The sequence below is a fragment of the Piliocolobus tephrosceles genome, chromosome 16, assembly GCF_002776525.5.
Source record: "Piliocolobus tephrosceles isolate RC106 chromosome 16, ASM277652v3, whole genome shotgun sequence".
In the NCBI taxonomy this organism is placed as follows: domain Eukaryota; kingdom Metazoa; phylum Chordata; class Mammalia; order Primates; family Cercopithecidae; genus Piliocolobus; species Piliocolobus tephrosceles.
In genome coordinates, this window is record NC_045449.1 from 29,259,387 (window position 1) to 29,275,172 (window position 15,786).

The following is a 15,786-nucleotide window of genomic DNA, read 5'->3' on the forward strand; positions in this document are numbered from 1 at the left end:
AATGTAACCCAAAGCTACATGCCATATTTATAAGAAAGAGTGGCAGCAAGATGTCACTGAAAGAATTTTGAAAGAAAATGAAACATTTTGTCCTACTACATTTATACCCTCTGATATACTGGAAATTTACTTGGGTGCACTAAAACCTCTATTTCATTACTTAAAACTTGCCAAAAGGCCTAAAAGATCCTATGCTATAACAACTGCAGTAGCATACAACAAAGGGTGGGGAGTTAGGACTCTTGGGGAAATATTTCAATTATTATTCCTTTACTGTAAAAGTATTTCTTGTGTTCTTTATACCTTGATGAAATATTTTTTGAGACTGTTAAGATCCAAAAGATATAAACTGCATTTATTGTGTAGAAATTCAGAATGGCTCAGGCTACACAATAGTAGTCAGATGTAAAGTGTACTAAATTTCATCTTCTATAAGGTTTGATTTTGAATTCAATCATCCTTTGAGAGAAGACATCCCAGCTCGCATAATTTCATCAACCAGGAGAATGTTGGTGGCAATCACTGTGCTAAGGAAAAAGATGAGAGGGTGAGTAAAGCCTACTAACCCACTCTTAGCTTTTTTCTCCAGCAATCTTTACCTATGTAGGGTGCTTTAATGATGTTGGTACGATATTTTATGAGACAAGGCTGTTATAAATACAAATACAAATGTCACCTTTTTTTTTTTTTTTTTCCCAAGATGGAGTTTCACTCTTGTTGCCCAGGCTGGAGTTCAATGGCGAGACCTCAGCTCACTGCAACTTCTGACTCCCACGTTCAAGCAATTATCCCGCCTCAGCCTCCCGAGTAGCTGGGATTACAGGTACCTGCCGCCAAGCCTGGCTAATTTTTGTATTTTTAATAGAGACGGGGTTTCACCATGTTTGCCAGGCTGGTCTTGAACTCCTGACCTCAGGTGATTCACCTGCCTCAGCCTCCCAAACTGCTGGGATTACAGGTGTAAGCCACTGCACTGGCCCAAATGTCACCCTTTGTATTATAATTTAAACTCCTTTGCTGATAAGGTGCATTCCTGATTTATATTCCAGCAAAATTGAGCTCATTTTTACAATATCATTTGATTTTCTCCATCATGCATGTGCTACTATTTCAGTAAATTTCCCCTTTCCCCCTCAAATAGTAAGATTAATTTTTCTTATAACTTAACACTGCTAGACTTAAAATATAAAAGGGACTATGGACTATAAAATGACAGAAGCTAGTCCTAATAACAATACCACACCTTTCAAACACTTGACAATTTTTCCACTGTACAATGACAAAAATAATAGAAACATTTTCATCTTAATATTATCAATTATAACTCTACAGGTCTTTCACTTTATATTCATATGAACTTACCAAGAGTGAAGAAGTTGTTTTTTTACACAATAATTATCCCAAACTCCTGCATCTGCTGCTATCATTGGCTCACCTGAAAAGTAAAAACAATTTTAATACCAAAATCTTACTATTTTCTATTAATATTAATTGATATCTTCTAAAAATATTTAATACACTACCAAAACTACTTTTGTCAAGGTCATCAATGACCTCCATACTGTCAAATCTAATGGTTGACTCTCAGGCCTCATCTATCAGTATTTAACACAGTTGATCACACTCTCCGGCCTACTCTTTGTTATCTTCCAGGATACCACACTCCTCTGGTTTTCTTTCTTTTGCACTAGTGACTCCTTTTCTGATTACTTTGCTGGTTCTTCCTCTTCCTCTCTCACTTCTTAATGTTGGAGTACCCAAAAGTTCAGTCCTAGCCTCTTTTCTCTCTACCCTTAATCCCTAGGTGATCTCATCCAGACTTTTAGATTTAAACCATACACATCTGATGACTCTCAAGGTTTTTTGAGTGCTTTTGTTTTTTGTTTTCTTTTTTCTTTTTTTTTTTGGTGTTTTGTTTTTGTTTTTGAGACAGAGATCTTGCTCGGTCACTCAGGCTGGAGTGCAGTGGTGTCATCTCGGCTCCTTGCAACCTCTGCCCCCTGGGTTCAAGCAATTCTCCTGCCTCAGCCTCCCAAGTAGCTGGGATTTCAGGTGCCTGCCACCATCCCCGGCTATTTTTGCATTTTTAATAGAGATGGGGTTTCAACATGTTGGCCAGGCTGGTCTTGAACTCCTGACCTTAAATGATCCACCCACCTTGGCCTCCCAGAGTGCTGGAATTACAGGCGTGAGCCATTGCACCCGGCCTGACTCTCAAGTTTTAATCTCCAACCCAGACGTCTTCCTTGAACTCCAGACCCATATATCCAACTTTTTTAATTAAAAGATTACAGATGCTTCAACCTTGACTCTGCCAAACCTGAATGTTAATGTCCTCTCACCCACAACCTGCCAGTCTTCTCCACCACAGTTGATTGCAATTCCAACCTTCTACTTGTTCAGCTGACTTCTCTACAGAGTGGAGAGTGGCCAGAGTGATTCTCTTAAACAGAATTAGGCCACGTGCCTGGCCAACATGGTGAAACCCTGTCTCCACTAAAAATACAAAATACAAAAAGTAGCCAGGTGTGCCAGCAGACACCTATATTCCCAGCTACTCCAGAGGCTGAGGCAGGAGAATTGCTTGAACCTGGGAGGCAGAGGTTGCAGTGAACCGAGATCGTGCCACTGCACTCCACAGCATGGGAGACAGAACGAGACTGCCTCATAAATTAATTAATTAGGCCATGTTACACCTCTGCTCAAAATTGCTCCCTGCTCCTCTAAAGTAAAAGCCAAAGTCCTGAGACTGGTCCAAATGCCCCTGCATGATCTGACCTTCTGTCACCTCTCACCTCCTTCCTCAAAAACGTCAGACACTGGCTTTTCCACTGGCTGTTCTCTTTCCCTAGAACACTTAACCCCAGTTGCCTACATGGCTGATTTCCTCACTTCCTTCCACTTTTTTTCAACAGACATCTTGATGATGCCTACCATGACCAACCTCTTTAAGCTGTCGTTCTCTTTCCACCCTCCTGTACTAGCGTTCGTGATCATTAGTAAGCCACTCTTTTTTTCATATAATTCATTTCTTTCTAAGATGCTGAAGGAGTTTATTTATTAAAGTTATTATTTACTGCCTACCTTCTCCCACTACAACATAAGCTCCCGGGGCAGATATTTTTGTCTGTTTTGTTCTGTGTGAAGCCCAAGAGGAAATCAAGCACTCAACAACTATTTCTCAAATGAATGAACATTTTTTAAGAAGCTCAAAAATAAACTAAAGGCATCCAAAATTTAAATATTAAAGTTACCCAAATCTCTACTTCTTTACTATAAGATCTGGGTAACTAAAGAATAACCTCTTTCTTTATTAAGCAGCTAATTTTCCTTCCCTTTCTTACCTGTATTCAAATCTATGCCCACAAGTTGTTTTGACTCGACATGCTCAGCCTGAACTTTTACTAGTGTTTCCTGTGGGTCATAACCAGCATTCTGAGCAAGAACCTTTAGGAATAAAAATAATAATAAATATATATGCATAATACCTTCACATATCTCAAATATCAAAATACTCTTTACTCTTGTAAAAACACATCTATAACATGGCAATCATTTCCTTTTGAAGAATTCCACTTTCAATCTAAATCAAAGTATTATTTCATCTATCTAGTACTTTTTATATTTACTTAAACATTGCCCCTATGCACATCACAGTAAATTCTGAGGACATCAGAGTTCCCCCATTTCCACTCTACTACATTAATTTCCCTCCTTGCAAAAGGTTTTTGTGGTTTTTTTTTTTTTTTTTTTTTTTTTTTTTAGTGTGGAAGGAAGTAGAATGATATTCTTGTTTCCTCTAGTGCTGCTAGTCACATGCCCTCCAGTTCTTCATAGGCACTTGCTAAGGAAACCAGAATATTTGCAGCACCTTTGTGCCCCTCATCTTCATGAGGAGAGTCACGACCTGTGGTAACAGGGTTGGAGATACCCGCACTCCAAACCAGGCTCATTTCCAAGTGGTCCCAAATCACCAGCTGATGAGGAAAAAGGTACTACCAATGTACACTGGGGTTACCAATTTCTGTCAACAACAAGATCATACTGACTTTGCTACTCTGGGGAAAGAAAAAATAGAAATCTAATTCACTAAGATTTCACAAATTATGAAAAATTTTAATAAAAATTAGCAAAGAGATTATGCTGGCATTGTTAATAATGTTTTAATTCATGGTAATAGCATCTTTGAAGTAATTTTACTATATTTCTAAGGTGGTTTGAAACAAATTAAGGAAAAGAGAAAGGAATGGTTGCTTTCTGTCCTTAGGTTGCCACATGGAAAAATTCTGTTTTCTCTTTTTCTAGGAATTAAAATGATGATGATAAATGTAAGGTTGTATCTAGGAATGCTAAATAGCCTCAAGTCCTCACTCTCCACAATTTAAATTGATTACATTTGGATACCACTAACAAAACAAAGATGTACCATAAAATCTAACTAAATTTTAAATTCTAAACTTTTTCATTATGATTAATCATGAGTCATTTCTGAAGGAAATATTTGGAGCTGCTTTAATTTTTGGAACTCAGAGAAAGAAGCAAGGGGGTAAGTTGGCTATTTCATGAGATTGTGCAAGGATTCTGGGCTGTTATCCCAAAAGTTTCCCTGCTTTAGTTGTAAAATATCTAAGAGAAAATTGTGTAAGGAAATGCATATAAATACCTGTCTACTCCATTAACTATCAGATAATATGGGCAATTTGTAATTAAACACCTTTATGTCTAACCAGTTGTTATTTGGCCGAAAGGGTAGTTGTACCTTGGGAATAATGAGTAAGGCATCAGCAAAAGCCTGGACTCCAAGACGAGCTCTTCCTTTTATACTGTTCTTATACGTAACAAGAGCTTCAGCCATTGCCACTTCAATTGCACCAGCTCCAGGAACCATACAACCTATTGGAGAGAAAAAATATGATTGGCAAGACATGCCATAAAGACCAAAAGAGAGAGAGAAAGAGAGAGAGAGATAGAAAGAGAGAGAGAAAAAAAGCAATTCACTATTTAAGTGTGTTGTATTACCTACAAAAACCAAATAAATTGCATGGCTTAGTAATTACTCAGTTATCTTATGAAACATCCTGAAGTTATATGTCATTAAATAAATAGGCATAGTACAGATAACTGGCTGCAAACAGCTTATTTCGCTGCTTATCCTCTGGTAAACAAGAATCATTTCTTTTTACCTTCATCTTACTCTTTTATAACTACTTTTTTTTTTTTTTCTGAGATGGAGTTTTACTCTGTCACCTAGGTTGGAGGTGTAGTGGCACGATCTCGGCTCATTCCAACCTCTGCCTCCCAGGTTCAAGCAATCCTCCTACCTCAGCCTTCTAAGTAGCTGGAATTACAGGCGTGCACCACCACACCCAGCTAATTTTTGTATTTTTAATAGATACGGGGGGGGGGCCACCATGTTGGCCAGGCTGGTCTTGAACTCCTGACCTCAAGTGATCCACCCACCTCTGTCTCCCAAAATGCTGGGATTACAGGCGTAAGCCACCACACCTGGCCTTATGACTACTTTTAAGAGGTAGTTATTTATAATTTATATTGACAGGTAACTGATTATAATATCTGACATGAAAATTTTTTAGGCCAAGATAATTTGTCCCTAGTTTTTGATAGGGAATTCTTGGAACTCAATGAAGTATTTGTTTTTGGTGCTGGAGCATAACTCAAACTGCTGTCTAAGAAAAAAATTAAGTGGTATTATTATTCTAAAGCAAGAGTTTTGGTTAAACACATCAAATTTCACATCAGGATATGACTTTTATATCTGCTATTTGTATGGTTTCATAAAGTTTATGACTCTTATTTAAATCAGTAAACTTGCTTTAAAACAAAACAATACGAAAACAATCTCCCCTTTTATCTCACATCATTTTAAAATTACTACCCCCTTTCTCTGCTTCACTTCACAATGTAACTGCTCAGAGCTGTTTACCCAACAGATTATTACATCATTACCTCCCATTCACATTTTTTAAAAGTTCCTTGTTAAATACAGAATATACTCAAAAGAATATTTATATGTGTAAGATATAAAGAATAAATGTACGAATAAACAAATATATCCATGTACCTACCACCCAGCTTAAGAAAGAGATTACTAGAACCTTTGAAAATTTCCCTGATCCCATTCCCTGTGAAAACACAACATATCAAAATTTTAGCATCCCTAAAGCAGTACTTAAAGAGAAATTTATATCACGAAACACCTATATTAGGAATGAAGAAAGTTCTCAAACGAATGACCCCAGCTTCCACCTTAAGAAACTAGAAAAGGGCAGGGTCTGGTGGCTCACTCCTATAATCCCAGCACTTCGGGAGGCCAAGGCAGATAGATCACTTGAGCCAGAAATTCAATACCAGCCTGGGCAACACAGTGAGACTCCATCTCTACAAAAAACACAACAATTAGCCAGGTGTGGTGGCACACACCTGTAATCCCAGCTACTTAGGAGTCTAAGAAGGGAGGACTACCTAAGCCTGGGAAGTCAAGGCTGCAGTGAGCTGTGACCATGCCACTGCACTTCAGCCTAGGCTACAGATCAAGACTCTGTTTCAAAAAGAAAAAAAAAAAAAAACTAGAAAAGGAAGCACAAATGAAACCTAATATAAGCAAAAGAAAGGAAATAATTAGAATGAAAGTGGAAATTAATCAAATGATAAATGTCAGAAATGAGAAAAGTTACATAACTACAGATTCTACAGATATTAAAAAGAATAATAAATGAATATTATGATCGACTTTATGACAATGAAGTTGAAACTGTAGATCAGAAGTTAATACTTTCTGCAAAAGGCCAGTTAATATTTTTCAGGCCATAACATTTCTTTTGCAACTATTCAACTCTGCCACTGTAACACAAAAATAGCCATAGACAATACATAGACAAATGAGTATGGCCACATTCCAATAAAACTTTATTTACCAAAACAGGCAGCAAACCAGATTTAGCTCATAGATAGTAGTTGATGATCCTAACTTAGATGAAGTGGACAAATTCTTGAAAGACTACAAACCACTAAAGCTCACTCAAAAAAAACAAAACGCTTTATAGCCCTACGTCTATTTAAAAAAATTGAATGTGTCATTAAAAGCTTTCCCACAAAGAAAACTCCAAGGATCAGATGGCTATATTGACAGTCTACCAAACATTTAAGAAAGAAATAATACAAATAATACCAATTCTCCACAACAACTTAACATTTTCAGAAATTTGAACAAGAAGAAAAACTTTCCAATTCACTCTATGAGTACAGCATTGTTCTAACACCAAAAAAGATAAAAGCATTACAAGAAAAAATATACACAGACCAATACTCCTTATGAATACAGATGTAAAAATTCTTTAAAAAATTTTAGCCAATTAAATCAAATAATACATTAAAAGGAGAACACACATAGTAGCATTATTCACAATAGCCAAAAGGTAAATGGAACATGTTTCCAATAACAGACAAATAAAATGTGATAGATACATGCAATAGAATATTATTCAATGGTAAAAAGGAAAGAAATTCTGGCACATGCTACAACATGAATGAACTTTGATGACACTATGCAAAGTGAAATAAGCCAGACAAAGGACAAAAACTGTATGATTCCAATTATATGAGATACACAGAGTAAACTCATAGAGATAGAAAGTAGAATGGTGGTTACCCAGGGCTGGGGAGGTGGGTAGGGAATGAAGAGTTATTGTTTAATGGGTACAGAGTTTGTTTTGCAAGGAAAAAAAGTTCTGGAGATGGGTGGTGATAATGGTTACACAACAATGTGAAAGCACTTACTAACACTGAACTGTACACTTAAAAATTGTTAAACTGCAAATGTTATGTATTATTTACCACAATTTAAAAAAATGTAATTCATTAAATTTTAAAAAGTAAAATGCATTGTAACTAAGCATGGTTTATCCCAAGAATGTAAGGTTTGACATTTGAATCAATCAATGTAATTTACTGCATTAAAAAACTAAATGAGGGCTGGGTGCAGTGGCTCACACTTGTAATCCCAGAACTTTGGGAGGCCAAGGCAAGCAGATCACCTGAGGTCAGCAGCTCAAGACCAGCCAGGCAAACATGGTGAAACTCCATTTCTACTAAAACATACAAAAATCACCTTGGCATGGTGGTGCGTGCCTGTAATCCCACCTACTCAGGAGGCTGACACAGGAGAATCGCTTGAACCTGGGAAGCAGAGGTTGCAGTGAGCCAGGATTGCGCCATGGCACTCCAGCCTGGGCAACAAAGTGAGACTCCATCTCAAAAAAAAAGAAAAAAAAAAAAACTGGGAAAAATCATATGATCATCTCAATAGATGCACAAAAAGCATTTGGCATTTATTCTCGTGTATGTGTGTGTGTGTGTGTGTGTGTGTTGACAGAAAAAAAAAACAAGAAGTTTCACTCTTGTCGCCCAGACTGAGGTCCAGTGGTGTGATCTTGGCTCACTACAACCTCCGCCTCCCAGGTTCAAGCAATTCTTCTGCCTCAGCCTCATGAGAAACTGAGATTGCAGGTGCCTGCCACCATGCCCAGCTAATGTTTGTATTTTTAGTAGAGACAGAGTTTCACCATGTTGGCCAAGCTGGTCTCAAACTCTTGACCTCAGGTGATCCACCCGCATCGGCCTCCCATAGTGCTGGAATTACAGGCGTGAGCCACCGAGCCCAGCCTGGCATTTATTCTTGATTAAAAACTGTCAGCAAACTAGGTGCAGAAGGGAGAACTTCCTCAACCTGGTAAAAACCTACAGCTAACATCATACGTAATGGAGAAAGATTGAATGCTTTCCCCCTAAGATGAGGAATGAGGAAAGGATGTCCATTCTCATTATTTCTAGTCAACATTATACTGGAGGTTCTGGCCCATGAAATAAGGGAGAAAATTTTTAAATATCCATATTGGAAAGAAAAAAGTAACTGTATTAGCAGACAATGTAATAACTTATATAAACAATTCAATGAAGCCTATAAGAAAGCTAATTGTGATTTAGCAAGGTTGCAGAATTCAAGATCAATGTACAAAAACAAAATATATTTCTATATATTAGCAAATAACAATCAGAAATTGAAATTTTAAAAATAACATACACAATAGTAACAAAATAAATGAAATATATAGAGATAAATATGGAAAAAAGTGTGTGAGGCTCATATACTAAGAACTATGAAATACTGCTGAGATAAATTCAAGAAGACTCAAATAAATAGATAAGATGACATTCATGAGTTAGAAGGCTCATTATTAAAATATCAACTATCCCCAAATTGATCTACAGATTTAATAAAATTCCATTCAAGCGGGGTGTAGTGGCTCACACCTGTAATCCCAGCACTTTGGGAGGCCAAGGCAGGAGGATAGCTTGAGCCCAGGAGTTTGAGACCAGTCTGGGCAACAACATAATGAGACGTTGTCTCTACAGAAAATATTTTTTAAAAAAATTAACCAGGCATGGTAGTGCATGCTTGTGGTTCCAGCTACTTGGGAAGCTAAGGTGGGAGAGTCACTTGAACTCAGTAGGTCGAGTCTGCAGTGAGCCATGATCACGCCACTGCACTCCAGCCCGAGTGACAGAGTAAGATCCTTTCTAAAAAAAAAAGTTCTGATCAAAATCCCAGCAGCAGTCTTTCTGGTAGAAACTGACAAGCTGATTCTAAAATTCATATGGAAGTCATATGGTAATGCCAAAGACTTAGAATGACCAAAATGACTTCAAAAAAAAATGAGAGTTAACAATACTGATTTCAAGATGTATTATAAAGCTACAGTTGTCAGGACAATATCATATTAACATTAAAATAGACAAATGTATCAGTAGAACAGAAAAAAGAGCACAGAGATAGAACCACACAAATATGAAAAACTGATTTTTTATACACGAGAAAAGGCAATTCAGTGGTGAAAGTCTTTTCAGCAAATAAGACTAAAACAATCTGATACCTTTATATGAAAAAATGAACTTGTATCCATACTTGTACCACATACAAAAATTAACTTAAAATGAATCACAGACCTAAATGTAAAACAGAAGACTATAACAATTTTAGAGAAAAATATTTGTGACCCTAGGTTAGGTAAAGATTTTTTAGATACCACACCAAAAGCATAATCCATGAGAGAATAAAAATAATAAATTAGACTTCACCAAAATTAAGAACTCCTCCTTGAAAGGCACTGTTAATAATAAAATAAGCCATAGAGGAGAAAAATTTGCCAGACAGATATCTGAAAAAAAGCACTTGTACCCAAAATATACACAAAGAACTCTCAAACTCAACAACAGAAGATTAACACAATCTTTTTTTCTTTCCTTTTTTTTTTTTTGTTTTTTCTGGAAACAGGGTCTCGCTCTGTCGCGCAGGCTGGAGTGCAGTGGTGTGATCATAGTTCACGTTACTGTAACCTCAAACTCTTGGGGCTCAAGTAATATTCCTGTCTCAGCCTCCTAAGTAGCTGGAACTACAGGTACAGACCACCATGCCTGGCTATTTGTGTGTGTGTGTAGAGTCATGGTCTTGCTATGTTGCCCAGGCTGGTTTCTAACTCCTGGGCTCAAGCAGTCCTCCCACCTTGGCCTCCCAAAGTGCTGGAATTATAGGTGGGAGACACTATGCTTGGCCAACAATCCAATTTTTTAAAAGGGCAAAGGATTTAAACAGAAAATTCACCAAAGATATATGGAGGGCGAATCAGCACATTAAAAGATGCTCAACATGGGCTGAATGTGGTGGCTCATGCCTACAAATCCCAGCACTCTGGGAGGCTGAGGGGGGAAATCTGCTTGAGGCCAGGAGTTCAAGACCAGCCTGGGCAATATAGAGGACCTCATCCCTACAAAAAAAAAATTTAAAAATTAGCCAGGTGTGGTGGCATGCACCTATCGTCCAGCTGAGGTGGGAGGATCACTTGAGCACAGGAGTTTGAGGCTGCAGTGAGCCATGATTGCACCACTGCACTCTAGCCTAAGTGACAGAGCAAGACCCTGTCTTGAGAAAAAAAAAATATATATATATATATATATATATATATATATATATATACACGAGGTTTGCAGCCAGGTGCAGTGGCTCATGCCAGTAATCCCAGCACTTTGGGAGGCCAGGGCAAGTGGATCCCTTGAGCCCAGGAGTTCAGGACCAACCTTGGCAACATGGTGAAACCTCATCTCTACCAAAAATACAAAAATTAGCCAGTTTCAAAACCTGGTCTCAAAATAAATAAATAGATTAAAATTTAAAAATAAAATTAAAAAAAATTTAAAGGCCAGGCGTGGTGGCTCACACCTGTAATTTCAGCACTTTGGGAGGCCAAAGAGGGCAAACTGCTTGAGCCCAGGAGTTCGAGACCAGCCTGGCCAACATGGAGGAAACCCTATCTCTACTAAAAATACAAAAAATTAGCCAGGTGTGGTGGTGCACACCTGTAATCCCAGCTACTTGGGAGGCTGAGGCAGAAGAATTGCTTGAACTTGGGAGGTGGAGGTTGCAGTGGGCTGAGATCATACCACTGCACTAAAGCCTGGGCAACAGAGCAAGACTCTGTCTAAAAATATACGTATACATACATAGGGTTGTGTGTGTGTATATATACATATATACACACATATATATGAGGTTCATATCAATCACAAGAAAGAGCTTACCATCTTCAATGGCATTTTTGATAGCACGAAGTCCATCTCTTATGGCATCCTTGATTTGTGTGAGAGTATGCTTATTTGGTCCTCTAACCAACAAGGTAACAGAGTGAGGGTTAACACACTCCTCGATAAAAGTGAACTTTTCTTCACCCTAATGGGTGGCACAAAAATATGTAACTTTAATATTTAATGTCATTATAAAATCAACAATTTATACTAGAATACAATCTTCATTTGAATTTTTCTTATCAAGCATAACTAAAGATATGTTTAAAGGGAGTTAAGTTATATCTGAACTCTTAACAAACATTTAGGTAAATAAACTGTAAAATCTGTTCTGTGAATTAGATCTTGAAACACAAAACATGAAATAAAAGGTCAAGTAGTATCTTTCTTTAAAAAAAGGGGGCTTAGTATTCACTTTACAACCACTATTCACAGAAATACTCACTAAAGTATACTCATACACAAGACCAGCATGTCCCAAGCAATCTACAGTGAGATCTTCAAAAGAATTCACAGCCATTCCACCACAAGCAAGAGAGAGTCTGAAATTACACATATGTCACCATAGCTTGATTACGGAAAACATAAATACTAATTTCTTAGAGGAAAAAAGACATCTAATGCAGAAGACTGTATTGTTACTGTATTGTATTGTTTTGGGTTTTTAATTGACAAAATTGTCTATATTCAATGAGTTCAACATGATGTTTTTAAATATGTATACACTGTGGAATGGCTAAATCAAGCTAATTAACATACGCATTGCCTATGTGAGGCTTGATTTAGCCATTTTTGGGATAAGAACACTTAAAATCTACTCTCCGCATTTTTCAAGAATCCAACACATTGTGCATTCTTGGGTGGGTTTGCAAAAGATTTTTAAAAAGAACAATATATTGTTATTAACAATAGTTGCCATGTTGAACAACAGATCTCTTGAATTTATTCCTCCTAACTAACTGAAATTTTGTATCCTTTGACCCACATATCCCCAGTGCCCCTCCCCTCCCACTGCCCCAGCCCCTGGTAACTGCCATTCTACTATCTACTTCTATGAGTTCAACTTTTTTAGATTCCATATATAAAAGTGAGATCATGCTATATTATGTTGTATTGTTTTGTTTTTAAAATCTGTTTTAAAAAGATAAAAACTTCCCTTATACTTCAACGAAGTTCTGCAGTAGGTTAACAACCTTGCTTTTTGACAGTTCAATTATTTACTGAAACTAAAAACAAAATTTGGATTTTTTTTATGCCACTGTTTTGTTCAACAACATTTACACATAAGCTAAAAGGAAAACACATGGGGTAGTTTCCATTTACTCTGTTAAAAACTTAGGATATATAACTACCTGCAAGCTTACCTTTCCATATTTCTTCTTTTTGCTCTGCGAAGAGCTACTATTCCATGTTTTGCAAGAGTATCTAAGGAAAATGGATCAATTCCCTATAATCAAATTAACATAAAAATTATAAACAAGTTTTAAACTAGTATTTCTCAAACCTTTTGGTCTCAGCACTACTTTACTCTCTTAAAAATTATTAAGTACCCAAAGAGCTTTTGCTTATGTAAGTTCTATGTATAATATTTATCATATTACAAAAACTGATAAACTTTTAAAATATTTATTAATTCATTTAAATAATAAGCCCATTTTTTGTTAATATACATAACATTTTAACTGAAAATTTACTACACTTTTGAAAACAAAAATATATCTAGTGAGCTAGCAGTGGCATTACTTTACATTTTTGCAAATCTCTTCAATGTTTTTCATAGAAAACAAGTGGATTCTCATATCTGATTCAGTATTCAGTTTGGAATGATATGTTATTTTGATTCAAGTTTATGAAGAAAATCTGACCCCACACAGATAAATATTGTAAAGGGAGTAATATTTTAATAGCCTTTTCAGATAACTATGGAAATTCTTGATACTATACCAAAACTCAACAAGTAATAGTTTCTCAAAGGTTAGTTTCACTATGGAACCACAGCAACAAACTTTTCATACTATCTCACATTTAAACACGTTGGTGTAACTTGCACACTGAATGAATTATTTATCCATGTATGATTTTATAAAAATCATGCATTTTTACTCAAGTAGATAGATAGCATTAGTTCATTGAGTTAGGCAAAGTTTCCACATGTTGACACAGTTCATGTACAACATGTTATGTTATACATGTGGAAACTGTGTCACGTTATACATGTGGAAACTTTGCCTAACTCAGTGAACAAAAACTCACTTTTGTTAATATCACTACTATTATCAGGAAAGTCTTTTAAGTATTGGAAAGCTGTCAAATTCACATGGCAGATACAAGTTTTCCAAAATTCTAATTTTTGTTTACAAGTTCAAATGTTATTGACAACAAATACTGTCAGTTGTTTTAAGTCACAGAATTTCTTCATTCATTTTTGAGAGAAATCTACCAAATACCCATATCTAGATAACGACAGTTTTTCTGTCAGTCATTCTTCCAGGTAAAGTGGCATTCCATGAAAAAGTGTCTAGTTTACCTTGCAATTCAAACAATTACACAAGTGCTTTCCTTCAAGACAACCATCATATTTTGGCATGCAATAGAAGAGCTTTGTAGTTCCTAGCCCCATAATCCCAACACTTTAGGAGGCCAAGCCAAGAGGATCACTTGAGACCAGCCTGCACAACATGGCAATACCCAGTCTCTACGAAAAAACTTAAAAATTAGCCAGGCATGGCGACGCACATCTGTAGTCCTGGCTACTTGGGAAGCTGAGGTGGAAAGATCACTTGAGCCCAGAAGGTCAAGGCTGTAGTGAGCTGTAAGTGTGCCACTGCACTCCAGCTGGATGACAGAACAAGACCCTGTCTCAAAAGAAAAAATAAAAGAGTGCTTTGTGTATACTTCATATTTTGTCACACATAATAATAAAAGGATGCATATTTAAGACAAAATTTAATAAAATCAATGTTTTACCATTTCATCAAGACATTCTTAAATGATACTGCCTTTTCTTTTTCACTGCAAGTGTGTGGTGGTATGGCAATAAAGAATGCAATGACTACTAATATAGCTTGGTGCTACTTCTTTGATTTGTGCTAAAGTGCCAGCAGTTTTACAGATTGCTTTTGCAGCATCATTGCAAATGTCAACACAATGTAAAAGGTATATTTATTATTATGAAAATAGTTTTTGACCTCACAGACTCTCTGAAAAAGTCTTAGGGATTCTTAGGGGTCCAGAGACCACACTTCAAGAAATGCTTAAGAACTTCTACAAATAACTAAAATCTAAACTTTCTTCCTCACCTTTTGATTAATGATGACAAATCCTTTATTGGACTGAGCACAGACTTTGTCTTTCAGGTCTATTATTTTTTGTACTCTATCTTCAATAAATTTTCTTTCAGCTTTTACCAATTTCTCTTTCTCTTCTGCAGTCTTATAAAAGAAACCAGAGTTCACCTCTCTAAAAGATTAATAAAAACCAGCTAGTAAAGGCAGGAGAAAAAAGGAAAAAAGGTAGAAATAGTCTACACCAAATATCTGGAAGGAAAGAGAGATTTTAAAACACCTTTAGAAAAAAAATTTCAAAAGTTATAAAGAGAAAGTAACACATACGTTTTTTCATATTCTAGTGAAACGTTGCAAATAAGGATAAATGCATCTTCTACTCGCTTCTTCATATCTGGATGACGGGCACCATGATCCAAAACTAATCCTTGGATCAACCTATTAAAAATATTAATGTTTCTTACTTTTAATATACACTCTAAAATTTGGTATAAAATTATCATTATAGTATTAAAGTTATACCAATACTTTCAGGACACACATTGTTTCCTTGCACCAATTTTAACAGTTTTTGATGTTTTTGTTTTTTGTTTTCAGAGATGGGAGTCTCGCTATGATGTCCAGGCTGGCCTCGACATCCAGTCCTCCTGCCTCAGCCTCCCAAGTAGCTGGGACTAAAGGAGTGCGTCACCTCACCCACCTCCTCGCATTGACTTTAAACCTAATATATAATTAGTAAAATTAGGAAAGAGAATCTACTTTAACACAGTCTGACTATAAAGTCACAATAAAATGTCAAGCCAGAATTATTTTCTAAGTTATGTGATTAAAAAATATGACACAGCTT

General features: G+C 36.4%; 1 protein-coding gene across 3 annotated transcripts in view; it reads right to left on the bottom strand.

Annotated features, from left to right (window-relative positions):
* Positions 1-269: 269 nt before the first annotated feature.
* CCT6B (chaperonin containing TCP1 subunit 6B) overlaps positions 270-15,786 on the bottom strand; it is a 34,062-nt gene continuing 18,545 nt past the window's right edge. Inside the window, exons 5-13 of one of the 3 annotated variants that reach the window (XM_023192853.2) lie at positions 15,267-15,377; positions 14,955-15,114; positions 13,020-13,102; positions 12,101-12,197; positions 11,653-11,800; positions 4,760-4,893; positions 3,345-3,447; positions 1,363-1,435; positions 270-527 (exon numbers count right to left, since the gene is read on the bottom strand). In XM_023192853.2, the coding sequence (XP_023048621.1) occupies positions 455-527; positions 1,363-1,435; positions 3,345-3,447; positions 4,760-4,893; positions 11,653-11,800; positions 12,101-12,197; positions 13,020-13,102; positions 14,955-15,114; positions 15,267-15,377 (982 nt within the window). In that variant the 3' untranslated portion in view covers positions 270-454. The remainder of the gene's footprint in view (positions 528-1,362; positions 1,436-3,344; positions 3,448-4,759; positions 4,894-11,652; positions 11,801-12,100; positions 12,198-13,019; positions 13,103-14,954; positions 15,115-15,266; positions 15,378-15,786) is intronic. The other 2 variants (XM_023192851.2, XM_023192852.2) reach the window with 2 other exon arrangements.